The 21,012-nt window shown below is 45.2% G+C and overlaps 1 protein-coding gene across 2 annotated transcripts in view; it reads right to left on the bottom strand.

Moving 5' to 3' along the window:
• abca1b (ATP-binding cassette, sub-family A (ABC1), member 1B) overlaps positions 1 to 21,012 on the bottom strand; it is a 29,282-nt gene that overhangs the window by 4,967 nt on the left and 3,303 nt on the right. The window contains exons 5-40 of one of the 2 annotated variants that reach the window (XM_058064015.1): positions 16,915 to 17,056; positions 16,683 to 16,801; positions 13,484 to 13,605; positions 13,204 to 13,407; positions 12,688 to 12,777; positions 10,430 to 10,670; positions 10,087 to 10,226; positions 9,899 to 10,015; positions 9,448 to 9,642; positions 9,169 to 9,374; positions 8,045 to 8,221; positions 7,751 to 7,973; positions 7,451 to 7,672; positions 7,161 to 7,365; positions 6,440 to 6,553; positions 6,178 to 6,352; positions 5,978 to 6,109; positions 5,619 to 5,896; positions 5,186 to 5,406; positions 5,043 to 5,115; positions 4,717 to 4,967; positions 4,584 to 4,635; positions 4,391 to 4,510; positions 4,063 to 4,211; positions 3,385 to 3,509; positions 3,165 to 3,263; positions 2,881 to 3,070; positions 2,683 to 2,777; positions 2,570 to 2,602; positions 2,386 to 2,491; positions 2,180 to 2,254; positions 1,946 to 2,115; positions 1,693 to 1,870; positions 1,497 to 1,612; positions 253 to 397; positions 44 to 167 (exon numbers count right to left, since the gene is read on the bottom strand). In XM_058064015.1, coding sequence (XP_057919998.1) covers positions 44 to 167; positions 253 to 397; positions 1,497 to 1,612; positions 1,693 to 1,870; positions 1,946 to 2,115; positions 2,180 to 2,254; positions 2,386 to 2,491; positions 2,570 to 2,602; positions 2,683 to 2,777; positions 2,881 to 3,070; positions 3,165 to 3,263; positions 3,385 to 3,509; positions 4,063 to 4,211; positions 4,391 to 4,510; positions 4,584 to 4,635; positions 4,717 to 4,967; positions 5,043 to 5,115; positions 5,186 to 5,406; positions 5,619 to 5,896; positions 5,978 to 6,109; positions 6,178 to 6,352; positions 6,440 to 6,553; positions 7,161 to 7,365; positions 7,451 to 7,672; positions 7,751 to 7,973; positions 8,045 to 8,221; positions 9,169 to 9,374; positions 9,448 to 9,642; positions 9,899 to 10,015; positions 10,087 to 10,226; positions 10,430 to 10,670; positions 12,688 to 12,777; positions 13,204 to 13,407; positions 13,484 to 13,605; positions 16,683 to 16,801; positions 16,915 to 17,056 — 5,424 coding nt within the window. Of the gene's footprint in view, positions 1 to 43; positions 168 to 252; positions 398 to 1,496; positions 1,613 to 1,692; positions 1,871 to 1,945; positions 2,116 to 2,179; positions 2,255 to 2,385; positions 2,492 to 2,569; positions 2,603 to 2,682; positions 2,778 to 2,880; positions 3,071 to 3,164; positions 3,264 to 3,384; positions 3,510 to 4,062; positions 4,212 to 4,390; positions 4,511 to 4,583; positions 4,636 to 4,716; positions 4,968 to 5,042; positions 5,116 to 5,185; positions 5,407 to 5,618; positions 5,897 to 5,977; positions 6,110 to 6,177; positions 6,554 to 7,160; positions 7,366 to 7,450; positions 7,673 to 7,750; positions 7,974 to 8,044; positions 8,222 to 9,168; positions 9,375 to 9,447; positions 9,643 to 9,898; positions 10,016 to 10,086; positions 10,227 to 10,429; positions 10,671 to 12,687; positions 12,778 to 13,203; positions 13,408 to 13,483; positions 13,606 to 16,682; positions 16,802 to 16,914; positions 17,057 to 21,012 lie in introns of both variants that reach the window. The other variant, XM_058064016.1, reaches the window with a different exon arrangement.

The following is a 21,012-nucleotide window of genomic DNA, read 5'->3' on the forward strand; positions in this document are numbered from 1 at the left end:
ACAATGCAGGCTGTGACCCAACACTCGTATGCGTGTGTGTTACCAAATCTCTGCAGGGCGTCGGCCATGGCCTGGTTCTTCACCATGTCGATGAGGCCCCGACCCAAACAGAAGTGAGGAAAGATGAGAAGCACGTTCTTCAGGATGTCATTGATTCCTCCGATCTCCTGCACACACATACACACACATACACACGTTAGCAACGTAATGCGGCGGGGTGATGCCGCCTGAAGCGTTGGCGTGCACGCTCACGTGGTCTCCGAACAGCTCCATGACGAAGGTGGAGATGCTGCCATTGATTCCGATGAGGATGTTGACGCTGGTCAGGACAACGTACGCCGTGCTCGGAATGTTGAAGAGGAACGACGCCGGATACATGAGCGGCGTGATGGACCAGCTTTCACACAAACACACACACACACACATCACACACGTTTGACAACACTACTCTACAGCAGTTATGTGTCTGTGTGTGTAATTGTTATGTAGCACTGCAGTACTGTGTGTAGTAGCAGTAGTAGTAGCATTAGTAGTATTATATGGATCTACAGAGCAGCAACGGCTGATTTGTGTATACAGCGGTGTTGTTGTTCATGTAGTAGTGTAGTTGTTTGTGAAATTGCGTAGTTGTGTACTATGTAGTATTGTAATTGTGTTGTAAAGTACATAGTAGTGTAGTTATGTAGTTGGTTTTGGATAGTGTAGATTTTTATAAAGAAATGTAGTTCTGTATTTAGTAGTGTGGTTGTTTTTGTAGTAGTGTAGTTGTTAATATAGTGGTGTAGGTGCTCATGCAGTAGTTTGTGTAGTTGCATATGTAGTAGTTTGGATGATTGAAGTAGTGTAGTTGTTTCTGTAACCATGTAGTTGTTTCTGTAGTAGTGTTGTAGTTTGTCTTAGTGTAGTTGTTTATGTAGTGTTGTTCTTCATGTAGTAGTGTAGTTTATGTAGTGGTGTACGTGTTTATGTAGTGTAGTTCTTCATGTAGTAGTGTAGTTGTTTATGTAGTGGTGTACGTGTTTATGTAATGTTGCAGTAGCTTAGTTCTTCATGTAGCAGTGTAGTTGTTTATGTAGTGGTGTAGAATTTGATGCAGTAGCGTAGATGTGTGGTAGTTTGTCATTGTGTATATGTTTATTTAGTATTGCAGTAATGATTATATCGCGCTGCAAATGTTTATATTTTAGTGTAGTTGTGTGTGCATGTACAGTGTTGTCCATAGTGTTGTAGTTGTTTAAGCACTTGTGTAGGTAGTAGTGTGGATGTGTGAAGTAGTGTAGTTTATGTAGTACCATAGTTATTTATGTACTAATGTGGTTGTTTCTGTAGGAGTGTAGTTGTTTATGTATCAAATAACCAGTTTTAATCCAAGGGTAGTTATTCATGTAGTAGTGCAAGTAGCATAGTGGTTCATGTAGTAGTGTAAGTGTTTAGGTAGTAGTATAGTTGTTTATGTAGTATTAGTGTAGTTGTTTACGTAGCAGTTGTTGTTATACCCGTAGAGCAGCAGCAGCAATGCGAGTACAGGAAGGTTTGTGGACGAGACGTAAGCTTTTTGTTGGAAACAGACGAAGATGAGGATGACGAGCGTTGCCGGGACAATGTAGTTACACTACGGGGAGACAACACTGGAAATGAGTCAACGTGCACATATACACACATGCACACACACACATGCACACACACACTGACCATGTCCCAGATGAAGTTGGCGCTCCAGTAGAGGAAGGGGTGCACGCCGCTGATGAAGTGCATGTGTTTGGCCTTGCTGACGCGCTCCTGAATGAGGAAGACCACGAAGCTTGCAGGGACGAAGGACATGGCGAAGATAACGCAGATGGACACCAGGACGTCCACGGAGGTGGTGACACTGAAGAAGCGTGCAGACACACTCAAGCACAAGACAAGTGTGTGTGTGTGTGTGTGTGTGTGTTTGTGCACTCACAGTGCCACCTGGGACAGTTGTTCCTTGGTCAGGTTGAGAGGGTGATTGAAGGCTCGGATTCCAAAATGGCTGACATCTTTCCCAGGAGGAAGATTGGCTCTGAGGATGGCGTTACTCATCACGTTGATGAACGCTCCCATACTGTGCCAGCCTTTGTTGTTGAACCAGATCTGACGAGCAGACATTCAATCAATCAATCAATCAATCACATTATCAATAGATCTCCTCGCTTACCTTGACGTTGTTTTTGGTGTCCAAACCGTTGATGAATGCTGACAAATTGTCCAGAAATCGATCTGCAGCGGATCCCTGTTTTTTTTATAATAATTGATCATGTTTTTTTAAGCGAATAACGATCAATATAAAAGTATTTCATTATGAAGTATTCAAGATATTCAAGAATCAGACATAACATTCAATCAATTTAGAGGAAAACAAACCTTCGGGATTTCAAAGATTTTTTGAATGCGCTGGATGGCGTCGTCGATCTCATTGGCTGGCGGAAGGACCTGTGTGCTCCTAGCGCCCAATGAGAAGCCTCCGTATCTGTCCGTCCAAAGATCATGTGATCAATAACTTATTGCATTGAAACCCAAACAGCGACAAGCTTTCGAAAAAACTCACCTGAACTCATTGACCCACACTTTGTTCTTTAAGCTGAGGACACAAACGCAACGTTTACGTTTACATGCACTGTGTGTGTGTGTGTGTGTGTGTGTTTGTGTGTGTGTTCTCACCTCTTTCCAATGATCTGTGCGTATGTTTTGACCAAATAATCAGAAATATTTCTTCCTGTCAGATTCTGAAGAGCATCTGTAGAGCTCAACTTCATCTGAAAAAAAAACAAAACTTTATTCAATTCACACACACACACACACACACACATTGTGTATGGAATGACATCATCACACAAGATGGCGTCCGCCGCTTTTTACCTCAGGAGGAGGCAGACCTCCGGCTCCAGGGGGGCAATCAGGCAGCATCTTCTTCTTGTCATCACAGCTGCAAGAGCACGCCGGAGACGGGTCCTCCATGGTCCAGTTCCCGGACTGGAACAGCTCCCAGACACTTTCCGGGACTTCCGGGATATTCCAATCATCGTCACCCATCGTGCAAGGAGCCTCTCTGAAGACCACGAGTGCATACAATCAGTGAGCACTTTAGTCTATCAATGTCACTCCCCATAAATCCAGGTGCTGACAAAGCACGGATGTCTTACGGAATGGGATATCCCAGCATGCAACGAGTCCCAAATCCCGGCGGGTCCAAAAGAGAATTGAGTAACTTCTGCATGTTGGCGTCTTCTGGGGCATCGTCACTAAAACACACACATTGAATAATATTATTACAATCTTTTAATCTTCAGGAGGTCCTAACCTGGACATACACAATCCAGTTGTGTGAAGTGTGGTTCGATGTTGTTCTCTCAGTGCGAGTACCTGATGAAGGTGACTTGGTCCTCATACATCCACGGCTGCAGCTCCAAACTTGGATATTTCCCAAAAGGAGGAACAATGAGACTGAAGACGAGCGCGATGCAGACAAAAACGGCAGGAAGGACGATCTACGAGATCATGATGTTGTTAGTTTGCATGTTATTCAAAAGCAATTACAGTAAACCTCGGATATATCAATTGTTCCCACTGGTTTTGTCCGATATAAGTGAAATCCGTTATATGCGTATACCGGAAAATGTCCGTTTTACGCATATATCGGATTTATATCCGGTATATGCGTAAATCAGATTTTATCCGTTATAAAAAGGCACTTCCTTGACTATGTTTCCAATGTACCTGGACGCGCAGGCAACGCTGCAAATGACGTCGTATAGCGGCCTGTCACGATTCGGCGAATCGGAGCGCCACGATGCGGCCATCCGATATATGCGAGGGAAATTTAATGGAAATGCATTGGAACGGGACTGGAGATTTTGTCCGAAATAGGCAAAATCCGTTATAAAAAATCCGATATATGCAATGAATTTTTATTGGAAATGCATTACAGAAAAATTGGTTCTTTTTTATCTGTCCGTTGTGAGCGAATTTCCGATATATCCGAGTCCGATATATCCGAGGTTTACTGTAATTACAAAAACAACAACAACAATCTGAGCTGACCTGAGCGAAGAAGCCTTTCCTGGAGCGCCGAGCGTAAAGAAATCTTTTCCACATAAGAGCCACAAATTGTTGTTTCTTCAGATTCCAGCCGCTCACTTTCTCCGATCCTTTTCCGTCAAAAAACTTCAACCAGTCTGTCTCCCGACTCTCTGAAACATGACGCACCGTCTTTCACACATCAGAAGCAGCTGAAGAAAATTAATTTGTATTTCTAAACATATTTGTCCGGCACAGTTGTCCATAAGATTATATGTGCATGCGTTTTTTTTCATGACGTACTTTACTCATGTCTGTGTGTGTGTGTGTGTGTGTGTGTGTACTTGTGTACCAGGATCGCCATCTGAATCGTTGTCATTGTGCTCCTCCGTTAAAGGTTTCAGGCAGCTCTGAGGGTCACCTCCTCCGAAGGCGTGGGTCCGCCGTCGCCGCCGGACAGGAAGTGTACCATCTATAGACACAATGTAATCCGAGCTTTAAGTTCTACAAGACTTAAAACAAAGTGTCTTTGATTTTGAGGTTACCTGAAGGCACCTCGGTGTCGACTCCATTATCTTCAGCCACTTTGAGAAAAATCTGTCAAAATAAAAAATGGAAACTGTCTTAAAGGTTGGTGTCAGTAAGGTTTTGTGTATTTCGGGGGAGGCGTGTATTCACCTCTTCCAGGGTGGTGTCGGACACGCCATAACTGGAGATATTCAAGTCATTCAGCTTGTCGTCAAGTTCCCTGAAAAGCTCCACAAAGGCTCCGTCCTTTGCAGCGGAGTACGGTAAAACGTAGGTCAGCTCGTGTCCCAGATCCTCCACCAGGCGGGCAGCCGGCACGTGGCGCCGGATCAGGCTGGATACCTGGGACGTGTTGACCAGGGGAAGGGGCACGTCGCAGACAGACGCCGCCGCACCGTTTTCTAAGAATCGATATGAAGATGAGAATCATCCGAGAGAGACCTGGATGCAGGCGCTGACGATGACGCGCCGCTCACCGGTGGTGGTGGCCTCACTTTCATGTTCGCTGCCCAGCCCCGCATCGCTGCTGCTGACAGAACCGTTCTCCGCCTGCAACAGAACCAGGCGGGGTTGGTTTTGGATCTGTCGGTGACAAAACTACTGCGTATTGATACGAGACCTTCTTTGTGAAGGACACGGTGCTGGATGAGTCTCTGCAGGAGCCCAGTGAGGGTTCGGGGTCCTTCTTGACCAGGGTCAGGTAGTATCCGGTCCCCAGCTGGTTCTTCAGGAAGAGCGATGATCCGACACAGCACAGCTTGCCGTGCGAGATGATAGCGATGCGGTCCCCCAGGATGTCAGCCTCATCCATATGGTGAGTGGATAGGATGATGGTGCGTCCTGAGGGGACATGAAGGGGACATGAGGGGACTGCATGTAACGAGATACACCATGCCGCCTTTTTATATTTTTAGATACCAAAGAAAAAAGAAAGACGTGTGTTTATGTCTCATATAAGGATTGTGGATAACGATAACAAAATTCCCAAAACAAGCGCAGTTTTCCTTTAAGAAATGACGGACAAGCCAAAGCGAGTCCTCAATGAAGCTTACCTTGTCTGTACTTCAGCAGTAAATCCCAGATCCCTCTTCGGGCATAAGGATCCACTCCAGCTGTGGGCTCGTCCAGGATGACAACTTTTGACCCCCCAACAAAGGCCAGCGCCACAGACAGCTTCCTCTGCATGCCGCCGGACAGTGTGCTGGTCTTGGATTTGCGTTTGTGCGGCAGGCCGGTGTCCAGCAGGATCTGCTCGATCTCGCCTTTGACTTGCTCCTCCGACAGGCCTTTGAGTCGAGCGTAGAACCAGATGTGCTCTTCCACAGTCAGCCTGTGAAGTGGGGGCCCAAAACGCATTTGACAAAACTACAAAAGCTGGAACGCTTCCGAAAAGAAGTGGAAAACGACTGACATGCTGAAGAGGACGTTGTGCTGAGGACAGACGCCCAGGCTCTGACGGATGGTGCTCAGATCTGTGCGGATGTCTCGACCCAGAATGTAGGCTGTCCCGGAGGTGGGTGGGAACAAACCGGTGAGTATGGACCTGCAGAGATGTTGACCAGCTTTCAGTTGTAAAAAGTCTGATCTGGATTCTGGTTTCTTATAACTGACATGGTGGTGGTCTTTCCCGCGCCGTTGTGTCCCAAGAAAGAGGTGATCTGCCCCTCGTAGAAGCCGAGCGTCAGTCCGTCCACTGCCAGCTTCTTCCCGTGGCGGTACACCTTTACCAGGTTCTCGATGTAGACGCCGGGGTCCACATGAGCCGGCTCTTCCTCCATGCACACCACTGCCCACACACACACACACACACACATAATGCCTTTGTAAAACCCACGGCCATTGTTGATTTGCTTTGTGGAGTCTCTAGTCTCACCACTTGCGTTTCCTTTGCGGTTCAGAGGGACTTTGTTGGACTTGCCATCCTTGTCTCCAAACCAGTAGGACCTAGTGAAAGGGAAGTACCAGGGCCGAGGAATCCCGTACTGACCTGTGGCAAACACGGACCAGATCCTTTCAGCAAGAAGCCATTGTTATTAAAAATAACCTCCACCACAGGACGCAATCATTTTTAAATACAGTAAACCTCGGATATATCGGACTCGGATATATCGGAAATTCGCTCACAACGGACAGATAAAAAAGAACCGATTTTTCTGTAATGCATTTCCAATAAAAATTCATTGCATATATCGGATTTTTTATAACGGATTTCGCCTATTTCGGACAAAATCTCCAGTCCCGTTCCAATGCATTTCCATTAAATTTCCCTCGCATATATCGGATGGCCGCATTGTGGCGCTCCGATTCGCCGAATCGTGACAGGCCGCTATACGACGTCATTTGCAGCGTTGCCTGCGCGTCCAGGTACATTGGAAACATAGTCAAGGAAGTGCCTTTTTATAACTGATCCGATTTACGCATATACCGGATATAAATCCGATATATGCGTAAAACTGACATTTTTATACGCATATAACGGATTTCACTTATATCGGACAAAACCAGTGGGAACAATTGAATCCGATATATCCGAGGTTTACTGTAATTTCTTGTTGTATGTTCTGGACATGTTTCGGTCATGTGGACCCTCCTACCTGGAAAGACAGCCTCGATATACCAGGTGAGGACTCCATACAGAAAGGAGTCAAAGTACATCATGATGATGGCAGTACGGAGGCTGAAGTCATCTTCCTCCAGGGGACTCGCCACCAGGTTCTTCCACTCAATGCCAACCCCCTGCTCTTCAAACAGAGCGAAGTACTCGCAGCCGAACCCAAAAGCCACAGGGGACAGGAGGCTCTGTGGGGGGCGGGGCACATTTATAACTCCTTGTGTCCAACAGTAACGTCCAATCTCACTAGTTGTCACTGTTGTGTGATCTTACGGCAAAGACTTTGGCACCAAACCCAATGTGGTCCTGCCAGGCCACACAGAGTACGTAGGGCAGGTAGAGCGTGAAGTATATGATTCCTCCGCAAGCGGCAGCCAAATTTGCTCGGGCAAAAGCGGTGCTGATGAGGAAACACTGCATGATGGTCACCACGGCAAAGGACGCCAGGAAGAGAAAGACCACGCCGGAGTCGCTATACGGCAACAGGTTTCCTTTCTGATGTCCAGAAGGTTCGATTAGTCACACCAACAATTTCACACACGCACACACACAAGAGTCCACAAATGAATCGACCTTGAGCAGCAGCACCAGGAGTCCGGCGCTGATGAGCAGAGGAATCAGACTGCTGATGAACCAGCTGAACCACAGGATTCCGTTGTCCAATCCCATGATCCTCATGGTCTCCTTCAGACGGGCCTCCTTCTCGTACACCACGCTCTTCAGGATAATGGACACAGAGAACATCCAGGCCAGGGTCATGAAGAGTGGCATGGAGCGACTCATCACCCGCAGGAAGCTGAGAATGCCAGAAGAAATGAGCAGACTCTGCATGACTTGTGTGTTGACGTTCGAGTCCATGTGGCGTACATGTCGTCCACGTAGCACGGGTACGGCATCTGCTGGATGTAGACGCCCGTTTTCTCCTTGGTGCCGGTCATGGCTCGGATAATGGCCTGCTCGATGACATCCTGCAGGTAGGAGAACCCGCCCCATATGTAGCGCATATCCTCAAAGGGGTCTGCGCGAGGACCCGGGTCCCAGTACCTGAAGTGGAACAAAAAAATTGTGTCTGAACAGTGCAGCGACGGCGTGAGTAACATCTACTGATCATCAACATCAAACCAGAGCGAGCTCAGGTCGTCCATAAGACCCATAAACCAACCCTACTCATCTGGTTTGTTATTCATTCATTCATTTTCTACCGCTTTTTCCTCACGAGGTGAGGGGTGCTGGAGCCTATCCCAGCTGTCTTTGGGCGAGAGGCGGGGTACACCCTGGACTGGTGGCCAGCCAATCACAGGGCACATATAGACAAACAACCATTCACACTATGGACAATTTGGAGTCGCCAATTAACCTAGCATGGAAAAAACCCACGCATGCACTGGGAGAACATGCAAACTCCACACAGAGATGGCCGAGGGTGGAATCGAACCCTGGTCCTCCAAGCTGTGAGGTCTGCACGCTAACCACTCCACCACCGTGCCGCCCCTGGTTTGTTATTATTATTCATTAATTCATTCATTCATTTTCTACCGCTTTTTCCTCACGAGGGTCGCGGGGGTGCTGGAGCCTATCCCAGCTGTCTTCGGGCGAGAGGCAGGGTACACCCTGGACTGGTCGCCAGCCAATCACAGGGCACATATAGACAAACAACCATTCACACTCACATTCATACCTATGGACAATTTGGAGTCGCTAATTAACCTAGCATGTTTTTGGAATGTGGGAGGAAACCGGAGTACCCGGAGAAAACCCACGCATGCACTGGGGAGAACATGCAAACTCCACACAGAGATGGCCGAGGGTGGAATCGAACCCTGGTCCTCCAAGCTGTGAGGTCTGCACGCTAACCACTCAACCGCCGTACCGCCCCTGGTTTGTTATTATTATGGAAAAAGTAAAAAGGTTCAGCAGCAGTTCTACTAATATTCTTCTGGAGAAATCAGCCCGTCACACCCTTCCCACATCTCCCCACTGAGTGTCCTTACGCGTCTTTGATCTTATTGGTCCGCTCCACGTTGTCGATGTCCATACGGATTTTGTAGCTGATATTGGGAGGCAGCTCAGTAGCATTAACTGCAATGTCCGGGAACACAATCCCGGCCCAGAACTTCCTATCCTCCAGCAGAACCATGGACTGGTTGACCATGTGCTCCTCAGTGGCGACGGGCTCCAGTTTGTCCAGATTCACACACTGAAACACGTCAAGTCATGTGACCTATTGTGTTATCACACGAGCGTTCAACAATCAAAACTGGATCGCTCACTTCCATGAAGCGGGAAATGCCGGTGATGGCCTGGTCGGTCTCGTTGAAGACGTCTCTCCAGGTGAGGGTGTTGCTTGGCAGCCGCTGGTAGTCGGCGTGCCTGGACAGGAAGTTGGAGAGGTCTGACACAGTCCAGTCGGTGTCGGCCAAGTGAGCGTGGAAGTAGGTGGCTGTCACATTGTTTTTTAGCAGGCTCTGAAAGCACACAGGATGAGAAATGGTAATGGTAATTGATTACAATTGACAGATTACAGATTACAATTGAATGCATCACATAATCAGTTCATAGTTCCACATGTTCAAAAGGAGTAGGAAGAAGCAAAGCTTATTAAATCCTATCCCTCCATCTGGTACTTTTACAATCAGTAACTGTTACATTTGTTCACTTCCTGCTTTCATAATATATCTCTTCTCAACAAAACAATTAAAACAAGTGGTAACGATTGATTACCCGGATGAGGTTGATCTGCTCACTGTTCTCCAGGAAGTTCCATACTTTGGGCCTCATCTCCTCCCACATTCCGCCCAAGTCCCTGAACACACCGAGCTCCTGGAATGTTCGATTAACCTGAAGGCACCGCAAACACAAGAGTTTACACATGCTGAAATGCATGCAACAGGAAGTGATGACATCATCACCTCATGGATGATCCTCTGAGTGGCAGGGGTGGAAGGTGTGTAGAGGATTTTTCCCATCAGCAGCGGCTTCACAGCTTCCCAAATCATCCTGGACATGGGATTGGAATCCATGCTGCTCACCAGACTGTTGCAGTAAGGAGCTACACACACACACACACACACACACACACACACGTGTGTCATTTCTTACATACAAAGATGTTCATTAAACATTTTGAAGATGAAAAATCAGACATTCGTGTCAAAACGCTAGTGGGAGGGGCTTGTGTTTCATGTTATGACGTTCCATGATTATGACATTTTTTGAATATGATGTTTCGTGTTACAAAATGGCAGCACTCACTGGATGAGTTGTCGTACAGCGCGGCAGGTTCGTCCTCGCTGCTGTTGTGGTTTCCGAAGAGAGCTTTGTAGTTGCTGTCCTCATACCAGTTGAGAGACTTGATCTGTAGGCCGCCGCCTTCCGGGTGACCGCATACGATGCGCGACACTGCCTGGTACATGGCGCTGGGCGACGACGTGGCGTTGTGCGTCAGGAAGATGATCTCCTTCCTCAGGTCCATCCAGCTCTTCATGCCAGCCAGCTGGAGGAACATTAAAATGTTGGCAGGATATGACTTTATCTTAACTCAATTTAACTTAAATCTGGAATGGCGTCAACTGGCAAGGAGCAAATAGGGTGAAGACCTGTGAAATGTGTGTGTGTGACACTGAAAAGACATCCTAATGTGAATTGTACTAATGAAGACCCCTGAGTTGCTCCCCGAGGCTTCCACAGACTGAAAGAGTCAACGAGGACAAATCAGTAGGTGGTGCACACACACACACACACGCACGCACGCACACACACAATGTTTGTTGGTTCTGGTTCTTTGTTCAGCTGACACATTGTACAACCGTGCTGACCCGCTGCTGAGCCTGAAGCAGGTTCCATGACAGATGGTGCGAGCTGTTTGTCTTGACTGGAGAACACGCTCTCGTGTAAGAGAATGTCAGACGACATGACCCTTGATCTACAACTCCCTGCAGCGTTTTAGATGTTACATATCAAATTCATGAAAGTATAAAGGCTTGGACTCCAAGAACCTTAACCAGCTGGGGGAATGAGGTCACATGACAGCCACTTCCTGTGACATCACTGTGCGTTTCTTACCCGTTACAGTAAGAAGCCAAACACACGAGACGTCTGTGATACGATGTTTCGTATTACGATGTTCTGTTGGAGGGCTGCACGGCGATGAAGTGGTTAGCGCACAGACCTCACAGCTAGGAGACCAGGGTTCAATTCCACCCTCGGCCATCTCTGTGTGGATGCGTGGGTTTTCTCCGGGTACTCCGGTTTCCTCCCACATTCCAAAAACATGCTAGGTTAATTGGCGACTCCAAATTGTCCATAGGTATGAATGTGAGTGTGAATGGTTGTTTGTCTATATGTGCCCTGTGATTGGCTGGCCACCAGTCCAGGGTGTACCCCGCCGCCTCTCGCCCCAAAGACAGCTGGGATAGGCTCCAGCACCCCCCGCAACCCTCGTGAGGAAAAACCGGTAGAAAATGAATGAATGAATGCTAGAGCCCTCCAGACATAAAATAACACCCCTAGAGTCACCTTTACACTCCTATTACCCAACATAGTACACAGAATAAGAGAAAAACGGTAACAAAGTGGTTAGCGCACAGGCCTCACAGCTAGGAGACCCGAGTTCAACTCCACCCTCAGCCATCTCTGCGTGGGTTTTCTCCGGGTACTCCGGTTTCCTCCCACATTCCAAAAACATGCTAGGTTAATTAGCGACTCCAAATTGTCCATAGGTATGAATGTGAGTGTGAATGGTTGTTTGTCTATATGTGCCCTGTGATTGGCTGGCCACCAGTCCAGGGTGTACAAAGACAGCTGGGATAGGCTCCAGCATCCCCCGCGACCCTTGTGAGGAAAAGCGGTTGAAAATGAATGAATGAATGTTCTGCTGGAGGTCATTCTGTGGTACAGCTTGCGTGTTACTTTCATTTTACTGCATTCTGTGTTATTACGTTCTGTGTGTACAGTGTTCTATGTCACAGAGTTCTATGTTATTTTCCTTTTACAGAATTTTTTGTTAGGAACTTCTGTGTTATGACATTCTGTGTCACAACATTACATCTTATGATGTCATAGTGTGTTCTGTGGTTTGACGTTCCACAGTACGGCACTCCATGACACAACCTTTTGTGGTAATGACACACTCCCACAAATAGTTGATGCCGTACAATAAAACATTACGTGCACACAGAGTAAGAATACGCAGGCGCAAGAATAGCAAAACATAGTCCCAAAGTCAGCATTGTTCTTAAATCCCTCCACTGTCTCCCACAAAAGCATACTCTTCTGATTTCACTGTGTCAAAGGGAAGGAAAGTGCTGAGATCAACAATGGCTGCATGCCCGGTCAAGCTGTTCAACAACAACAATGAAGGAGGATAAAAGATGGCATCTTTGAAATGTGAAAAGGTCTGCTGCTATGAAATGGACATTTAACCTCAGTTAACCTCAGTAGAACCTTAACCAGCTGGGGTGAATCAGGTCACATGACAGTCACTTCCTGTGACATCATATTGAGTTTCTTACCTCAACGGCCAGCAAGCCCAGGCTGTCCAGTAGCTTGTTGGTTGCCGTAGAAACCTCCTTGAGAGCTTCGGGGTCAGATCTGACGTCCGTCTGTGAGACACACATGTACACACACACACACACACAGTTTATTTTCTTTTTTTTAAGAGGTGGTCATGTGACTGGCATTCTGATCAACATGACTCGTAAAACCTGACAAGTCTTTCTTATTAGCTTCAGTCTTTAGCCAGCAGAGGCATGTTGCTATGGAAACAAGCATTTCAGACTTTTAACGTTCACACGGTCTGTCAACTTCAAGTCCACAGCTTCACTTCCTGTTTCCTGAGCCTTTAAAAAAAAAGGAGCCTCCAGGCGACACAAAGTGAGATTATAAAAAAACAGAAACAAGCTGGGAAACGCCTTCTTCTACACACACACACACACACACACACGGAGGCGTAAACGCCCTCAAAAAAAAAAGACTTGGCTTTGGTTTGCCCTCAGTTTTGTCTGTCAGGTTTCAGGTGAGACTCTTACCAGGAGAGGTTTGAAGAAATCCACATTTTCGAGGAATTTCTGCTCAGCCCGGTCCAGCCACACAACAGGAGCACGACACACCACTTCCTGTACCATCATGGACGCCAGTGGGTCTGAGATATTAACAAATTCCTGCACACTCCGTCCGCCCGCTTTCCGAGGACATGTGTCGCGCAGGTGGACCCCAAACCCTCTCAGGAGGACCTATGAAGCGTGCAGATAGACAGAGACGTCTCAATTAGATTGTGTGTGTGTGTGTGTGTGTTTATACAATCCTCACCTTCTCCAAGTCCACATCTGCCTCTAGTATGTGATCCACGATAGACGGAGGCAAGGTGGCATTGCGCAACAGGAAGCTGGACAAAGTCTCATCATCTCGCAGGAAGTGCTTCAACTTGAAGCCTGCAAAACACAAACACACACACATGCATTGCAAAACTGTTCAGAGTGTCCCTGAACGAGGGACAGGGGAGAACGAGGAAGAGTCGTTCCCGGGATGAAGCGGACTGGAGATGTGTCGGAGTTGGAGATACATACAGTAGATGGTGGTGGGACTATACTGCTGTTGATGTGTTCAGGAAGTTAGAAAAGAGCATCGGACTCAGTAGGACTGTATGGTGGGCGCTCCATAAAAGAGTTTACATTTAACGTAATTAATGAAAGAAATTAGTTATTCCAGTTACTGCCCTAATAATAATAATAATATAGTAATGATGTTAATTAAATGGGATGAATTAGCAAGGTCGAAATTGACCTAAAAGATGTTTGGACTTGTCAGAGTGACACATCACAATGTGCTTCCTTTGTCTTTGTTTTGCACGCTGGGACATGCCACCCTCCCACACGCCACATCAGGCGCAAAAGGGGGGAAGAGTGTCACATGATGAATTTCGGACATGCTGAACTGTGCAAATAAACGTGTGATGTTCTTCAATGCAACCTTGTATTGCGTGTTCTGAATACACCAAACCATTAACATTTCCATGATGTCATTGAACCTCTTGTTCAAGTCGACCAGCGCCCCTCACAGTCCTCAACCACACACACACACACACACACACACACACCATGGCACAGATATCAAATCAGCCTTTTTGTTCCTTTGCAGGTGAAAACAGGCAGGAGTGGTGTGATTCTTTTTTTCTGGGTTTAGGGGGGTGGGGGCGTGTCAGTGCGGGTCGGCGGACACGCTAACTCGTATGACGACTTGTCAGACGATGACTTGCTTGTGATGTGATTGGTGAAATGAGCGAGCGCTTCCAGCAGAGACTCCCTTCCGCTTCCATCCGCCAACCAGCAGCCACTTCGCTCCAGTCCTTATTTAGGAACGTGCCACCTGGTTGACGATGTGCTAGCAGGAGGGGGTAAGCCAATAGTGACCTCGGCATCTGTTTCCTCCACCCTCAACCTCTTTAGCACGTACTGCAACATTGCAACTACAATATTGGCTGTGTCTCAAATGGAATACTTCCAACAGTATTTAACCCACTTCCTCTTCTCTTCATCACTTTCCACCGCTACGGGTTACTGCTATTTCAAGCTAGTCCCTCCCCTTCCGCTTCGTAGCCAACATGGCAACCATTGTGGGTGGCATGTATGGAGCAATGCACGCTCACCATTTTGAGTGTGTGACATCTGGTTACTTCCAGTGCATTGCATTTTGCCGTATTATTAAGCGCTCGTCCTTCGTACTCCTTCGTACTCCTTCGTACGTCGTTGCCGCCACATCCTGTTATCATGGCAACGTGATTGTACGACAAGCAGTGAGCAGCGGCCTGTCTCAAATACATTTTAATAAATTTGCAGCGAGCTGTTCGCCATCGCTCACCAACAAATAATAAGGCACCTGGTCTGGTCCACCCACTGCCACAAATAGCTTACAGTCCTGTGGGAAACGTGATGAGCGTCAGAATGGTGACTCCCGATAGTGACTCCCCGGGTCGATGCTTCACTGGGAGACTTTGGCTCCTTTGGCTCAACTTGACCTGCTGAGTCTCTAATTGGTTCAATCAAAGTTTTCACTAGCCGAGGTCGCCCGGCCCCGCAGCCGCAATAAAAGCAGGTCAGATCAGGTTGGAAACACAACACCGGATAATTAACACACAAAAGCAGCAAATTCCATTTGTTCAATGAGCAAGAAAGAAAGCATTTCTTTGCTCAAAGATGGAAACGTCACATCAAAAAAGCTTTCACACAGCAAGAGAAGGATTTTCATGTGTGGTAAGCATACAAATATATAAAAATGTGTACAGTAAAAATGGGCATATTTCACTAATAGTGGCAAATGGTGATTAATTTATTTTTAAATTAAAAAAATTGACAGCCCTAAAAAAAAAACCCACAATTGCAAAAAAGCTTTGAAAAATCTTGGCATTGAAAATAAACTTGGCATTGCAGAAAAAGACACTGAAAATGAAGTATTGGCATTGATATATAAGATATGATTTATGAGATATAATTTATGTACCGGTAAAGATTTCCGATTTCGTTTTACACGCGACAAAGTGCAGTTTCTAAGTGAAAAAAATACAAAAAGCACATTTATTTTTATTTATTTTACATTCCCCACACTCGGAACATACGTACTTCCGCCCTTCAAAATATGAGTGCCGTTTGCCCCATGTCTGCATAAACAAAACATTCCTTCATTCATTTTCTACCGCTTTTCCTCACGAGGGTCGCGGGTTGCTGGAGCCTATCCCAGCTGTCTTCGGGCGAGAGGCGGGGTACACCCTGGACTGGTCGCCAGCCAATCACAGGGCACATATAGACAAACAACCATTCACACTCACATTCATACCTATGAACAATTTGGAGTCGCTAATTAACCTAGCATGTTTTTGGAATGTGCGAGGAAACCGGAGTACCCGGAGAAAACCCACGCATGCACAGGGAGAACATGGAAACTCCACACAGAGATGGCCGAGGGTGGAATCGAAGCCTAGTCTCCTAGCTGTGAGGTCTGTGCGCTAACCACTCGACCGCCGTGCCGCCCTAAACAAAACATGAGTGGCTTAAACAATATCTTCCATATGCAGTTGGAAGATGTATCTATTTTTTTTGTATTCTGGCATCCTTTTCAATGCCAAAGTCCAACTCCCTCCACAAAGTCAGTAAGTTGAAACCGCAAAAAAAAAAACTGAAGCCGAAAACTAGGAAGTTGAAACTAACTCAAGGTTCACACCTGTGACACTTACAAATAAACGACAGTTGACAAGTTTTGGTTCTGGACATGAACTTGGCAACACAGAAAATGAGACTGACGCAAGTTTTGGTTAGGTTAAATGTTGAATTGAAAAATAATACAGACTTTTTTTTTTCAATGCCAACTTTCCGATGCCTGCCATGCCACCACTCCCCCACCCACACCAAACAGTATCATCAAGTTAAAACTCTGCTTTGTTATGTGAATTTATAGGTCACAGAAATATGATGAAAGATCGTAGAATGTGGTGGCGAAGGGGGCGGAGTCCTCTTACCTGACCTGCTACTCTGTAGCGCTCGAAGGGCCCGTGCCAGCTCCTTAAACCCGTCCAGGTTTTTGTCGTTCTGACTGTACAGAAGAATCCTCTTGGCGTCCGAGAAGAGACGAGATATTCTGCAGAGAGCAAAGATCTTGATATTGATCTTGAACTGTATCAATCATGAATATATTATGGTGATGAAAGATGAATAGAATTTTATTGTGAAGGAACAGGAAGTGGCTCTGACATGGAGTCGTTGAAATTGCCGACAACGCCCGGAGACTCTCCTGGCGTTGGGCTGCGGAAGCATGGATTGTTGGCGTTGCAAAGGATGCCCTGTATCCATGGCAACGTGCCGGCCGAAGGCATGGCTTTGTTGGGGAAATGACCTGCGGACAGGAAACAGGAAGTGATGCAGCGATGTGGATGGAAAATGATGTGTTGGCATGCAAAGTCAAGAAGGTCAAAGGTCATTTGCACGGGGAACCAACACACGTGATGACACCGTCATCAGCAGCTTGATAACACGGCGGGGGCGGAGCTTCAGAATTAGAAAAGCCGGGGGCGGAGCCAAGTACCTGGCCTTGACCCTGATGAGTGTGTGAACACGACGCAATCAGAACCTTTAGAAGCCAACTGGACCGCTCGTTATCATGCGGTGATTAGATAAGACAACAACATGTCGCTCCTCTCTGACTCCTCCGTTCATCACCTCCATTGTTGTCTTTGCAACACGCGTGATTGAAGCGTTCAAAGATTCCTCACACAAGCCAAACACATCTGACACCAACTAATAATAGAAACGCATCGGAGTCATAATAGAAACACAATAAAGAGGTGTTAAAAAGACATACGAGTCACCATACAAACACAATAGAGCTCTGATCCTGAATCCTAAAACTCTCAGCTTCCAATTCCTTCCGATATCAACCAATTATATCAATTATTTTCTGCCATGCCCCCCCCCCCCCCCCCCCCCAAAGGACAGATATTTTTGTTATCTACACATTCAGTATTCACATGTTTCAGTAGGGTTTAGTTCTTCCCCAGAACAAACGTTTGGGCCACACAGAACTAACAGCATGCAATGTTTGTGCCACGTGTTCTACATCGGTTCCCATAAGGGAAAATCCTGATACCGATATCAAAATCCTGATACCGATGTCAGACCTTTAGGCTAATTATCGGACATTTCTTGTTAGAAGCACAGAGGAGCCATTATAGAAATACAATAAAGATGTGATAGAAACACATAGGAGTCACCATTAAAACACAATAGAGCTGTGAGACAAACATGAAAGAATCATAATAGGAGTGTGACAGATATGATAGAAATGTGTTGGAATCATAATAAAAACACAAAACAGTTGTGATAGAAGCATAGAGGAGATGTAATGGAAACACATAGGAATCATAACAGGAACACAATAGATTTGTGATAAAAAAGCAATAGAGATGATGGAACGTAATATGAGCCAAATATAAATAAATACTAAAGGTGCAATTTAAATATATAGGAGCCCTGATAGAAACACAATGGGGATTTAATAGAAACACATAAGAGTCATGATGGAGATGTAATAGAAACGCATAGAGTCATGATAGAAACACATAGGAGTCATAATAGACACACATAGGAGTAATGAAAACATAATAGAGATTATAGAAACACACAGAGGTCATAATAGAAACACATGGCAGTCATGGTAGAAACACAATAGAGATGGAAGAGAAACACATAGGAGTCATGGTAGAAACACAATAGAGATGTAATAGAAACACATGGGAGTCGTGGTAGAAACACAATAGAGATGTAATAGAAACACATGGGAGTCATGGTAGAAACACAATAGAGATGTAATAGAAACACATGGGAGTCATGGTAGAAACACAATAGAGATGTAATAGAAACACATAGGAGTCGTGGTAGAAACACAATAGAGATGTAATAGAAGCACATGGGCATCATGGTAGAAACACAATAGAGATGTAATAGAAACACATAGGAGTCATGGTAGAAACACAATAGAGATGTAATAGAAACACATGGGCATCATGGTAGAAACACAATAGAGATGTAATAGAAACACATAGGAGTCGTGGTAGAAACACATAGGAGTCATGGTAGAAACACAATAGAGATGTAATAGAAACACATAGGAGTCATGGTAGAAACACAATAGAGATGTAATAGAAACACATGGGAGTCATGGTAGAAACACAATAGAGATGTAATAGAAACACATAGGAGTCATGGTAGAAACACAATAAAGATGTAATAGAAACACATAGGAGTTGTGGTAGAAACATAATAGAGATGTAATAGAAACACATAGGAGTCGTGGTAGAAACACAATAGAGATGTAATAGAAGCACATGGGTATCATGGTAGAAACACAATAGAGATGTAATAGAAACACATAGGAGTCATGGTAGAAACACAATAGAGATGTAATAGAAACACATGGGCATCATGGTAGAAACACAATAGAGATGTAATAGAAACACATAGGAGTCGTGGTAGAAACACATAGGAGTCATGGTAGAAACACAATAGAGATGTAATAGAAACACATAGGAGTCATGGTAGAAACACAATAGAGATGTAATAGAAACACATGGGAGTCATGGTAGAAACACAATAGAGATGTAATAGAAACACATAGGAGTCATGGTAGAAACACAATAAAGATGTAATAGAAACACATAGGAGTTGTGGTAGAAACATAATAGAGATGTAATAGAAACACATAGGAGTTGTGGTAGAAACATAATAGAGATGTAATAGAAACACATAGGAGTTGTGGTAGAAACACATTAGAGATGTAATAGAAACACATAGGAGTCATGGTAGAAATACAATAGAGATGTAATAGAAACACATAGGAGTCATGGTAGAAACACAATAGAGATGTAATAGAAACACATAGGAGTCATGGTAGAAACACAATAGAGATGTAATAGAAACACATAGGAGTCATGGTAGAAACACAATAGAGATGTAATAGAAACACACAGTCATGATGGCAAGGCATAGAAGCCATACTAGAAGTACATTAGAGATGCCATGCAAACTAATAGGAGTGATAAAAGAAACACAATAGTTGTGATAGAAACACAGAGCCATGCTAAGCTAGGCAACCGTTACACAAAAAGAAAAGAATGATGAAACGTTCCACAGTCGCCTCGCTTTTACACCGACGAGTCAGGACACGTCAGACGTCACAAGTCGGTGAATCACTGCACAAACATTCCTGAAACACCACCAGCACCAGGAACAACGCCACGGGCCTTCCTCCTCTTCTCTGCTACTTCTTATTTCACAATAAAAGCATTTCCTCAGCCATCTAACGTCATCTACCGGTGAAGGTCACTCAGGTCACGTGAGGACTACGCATCCCAGCATCCCATTGTGATCATTGTGATGAAGATAAAGGAAGGCGTACAGTATATGTTTTATATCTTAGCATATGATGTTTACATTGTTTAATATGCGCACATGCTAACAGTTGTGCTGTTGCTACTTTGCCAGGTCGCAAAGACATTCTTAATCTCAATTGCAATCACAAATAAATTTACAGCATTCATAAAGAATGATAAAACGATAAATTCATACTCAGCACTTGACAAACCCACTAAGCTCTGCCTCCAACACGGCGCTTATCTATCAGCAATCAGCTTCCTGTTATCGCACATCCTTAAAGGACCAATGACTGACGCATGTGAATGGACATTTACATGGTATGCGTGTGAATGGACAGATACAGTATGTTTTCATGGTGTGTGTGTGTGTGTGTGTGTGTGTGAGACAATGGACAAACATAAATGATAAAAATGTGATGTCATTAACTCATTCAATACCAAAGACGTACTTATGCATTTTTATAAACCCGAATGCCTGAATTTAAAGACGTATAGAAACGCCTGAATTTTTTTGCACAAGAGGCAAAAGAGGTGGTGATGCGAGTTTACACTAATGAGCAGTTTTGAGCCATAAAACGTCCATAAGCTGGCAGAAATACATTTGATAAGAGCTCGGCATTGGATGTAAAAGCACACTCGACAGCAAGGGAAGTGGAAGACCAAGGAGGAGTACAGCGTGCAGAAGGTTAGGGAAGATTAACGCATGCACACACATTCATCTGTATTGTTTCTGTTGTGGTCCAGTTGTTTACATATTTGAGCTGTCACAAAAGCAAAAAAAAGTGTTTTAGTTGGGAACTGATATTTCCCAGAAACTTACCTATGTTCTACTTCTGATTACTAAAGAACAAATGAAACTTTTTTTCTGATGAAAGACAAGAATGTAATCATTCTTTTGATATGTTCCATGTTCATACAGCCA

The sequence above is a fragment of the Doryrhamphus excisus genome, chromosome 2 (assembly GCF_030265055.1).
Source record: "Doryrhamphus excisus isolate RoL2022-K1 chromosome 2, RoL_Dexc_1.0, whole genome shotgun sequence".
Taxonomy (NCBI): Eukaryota; Metazoa; Chordata; class Actinopteri; order Syngnathiformes; family Syngnathidae; genus Doryrhamphus; species Doryrhamphus excisus.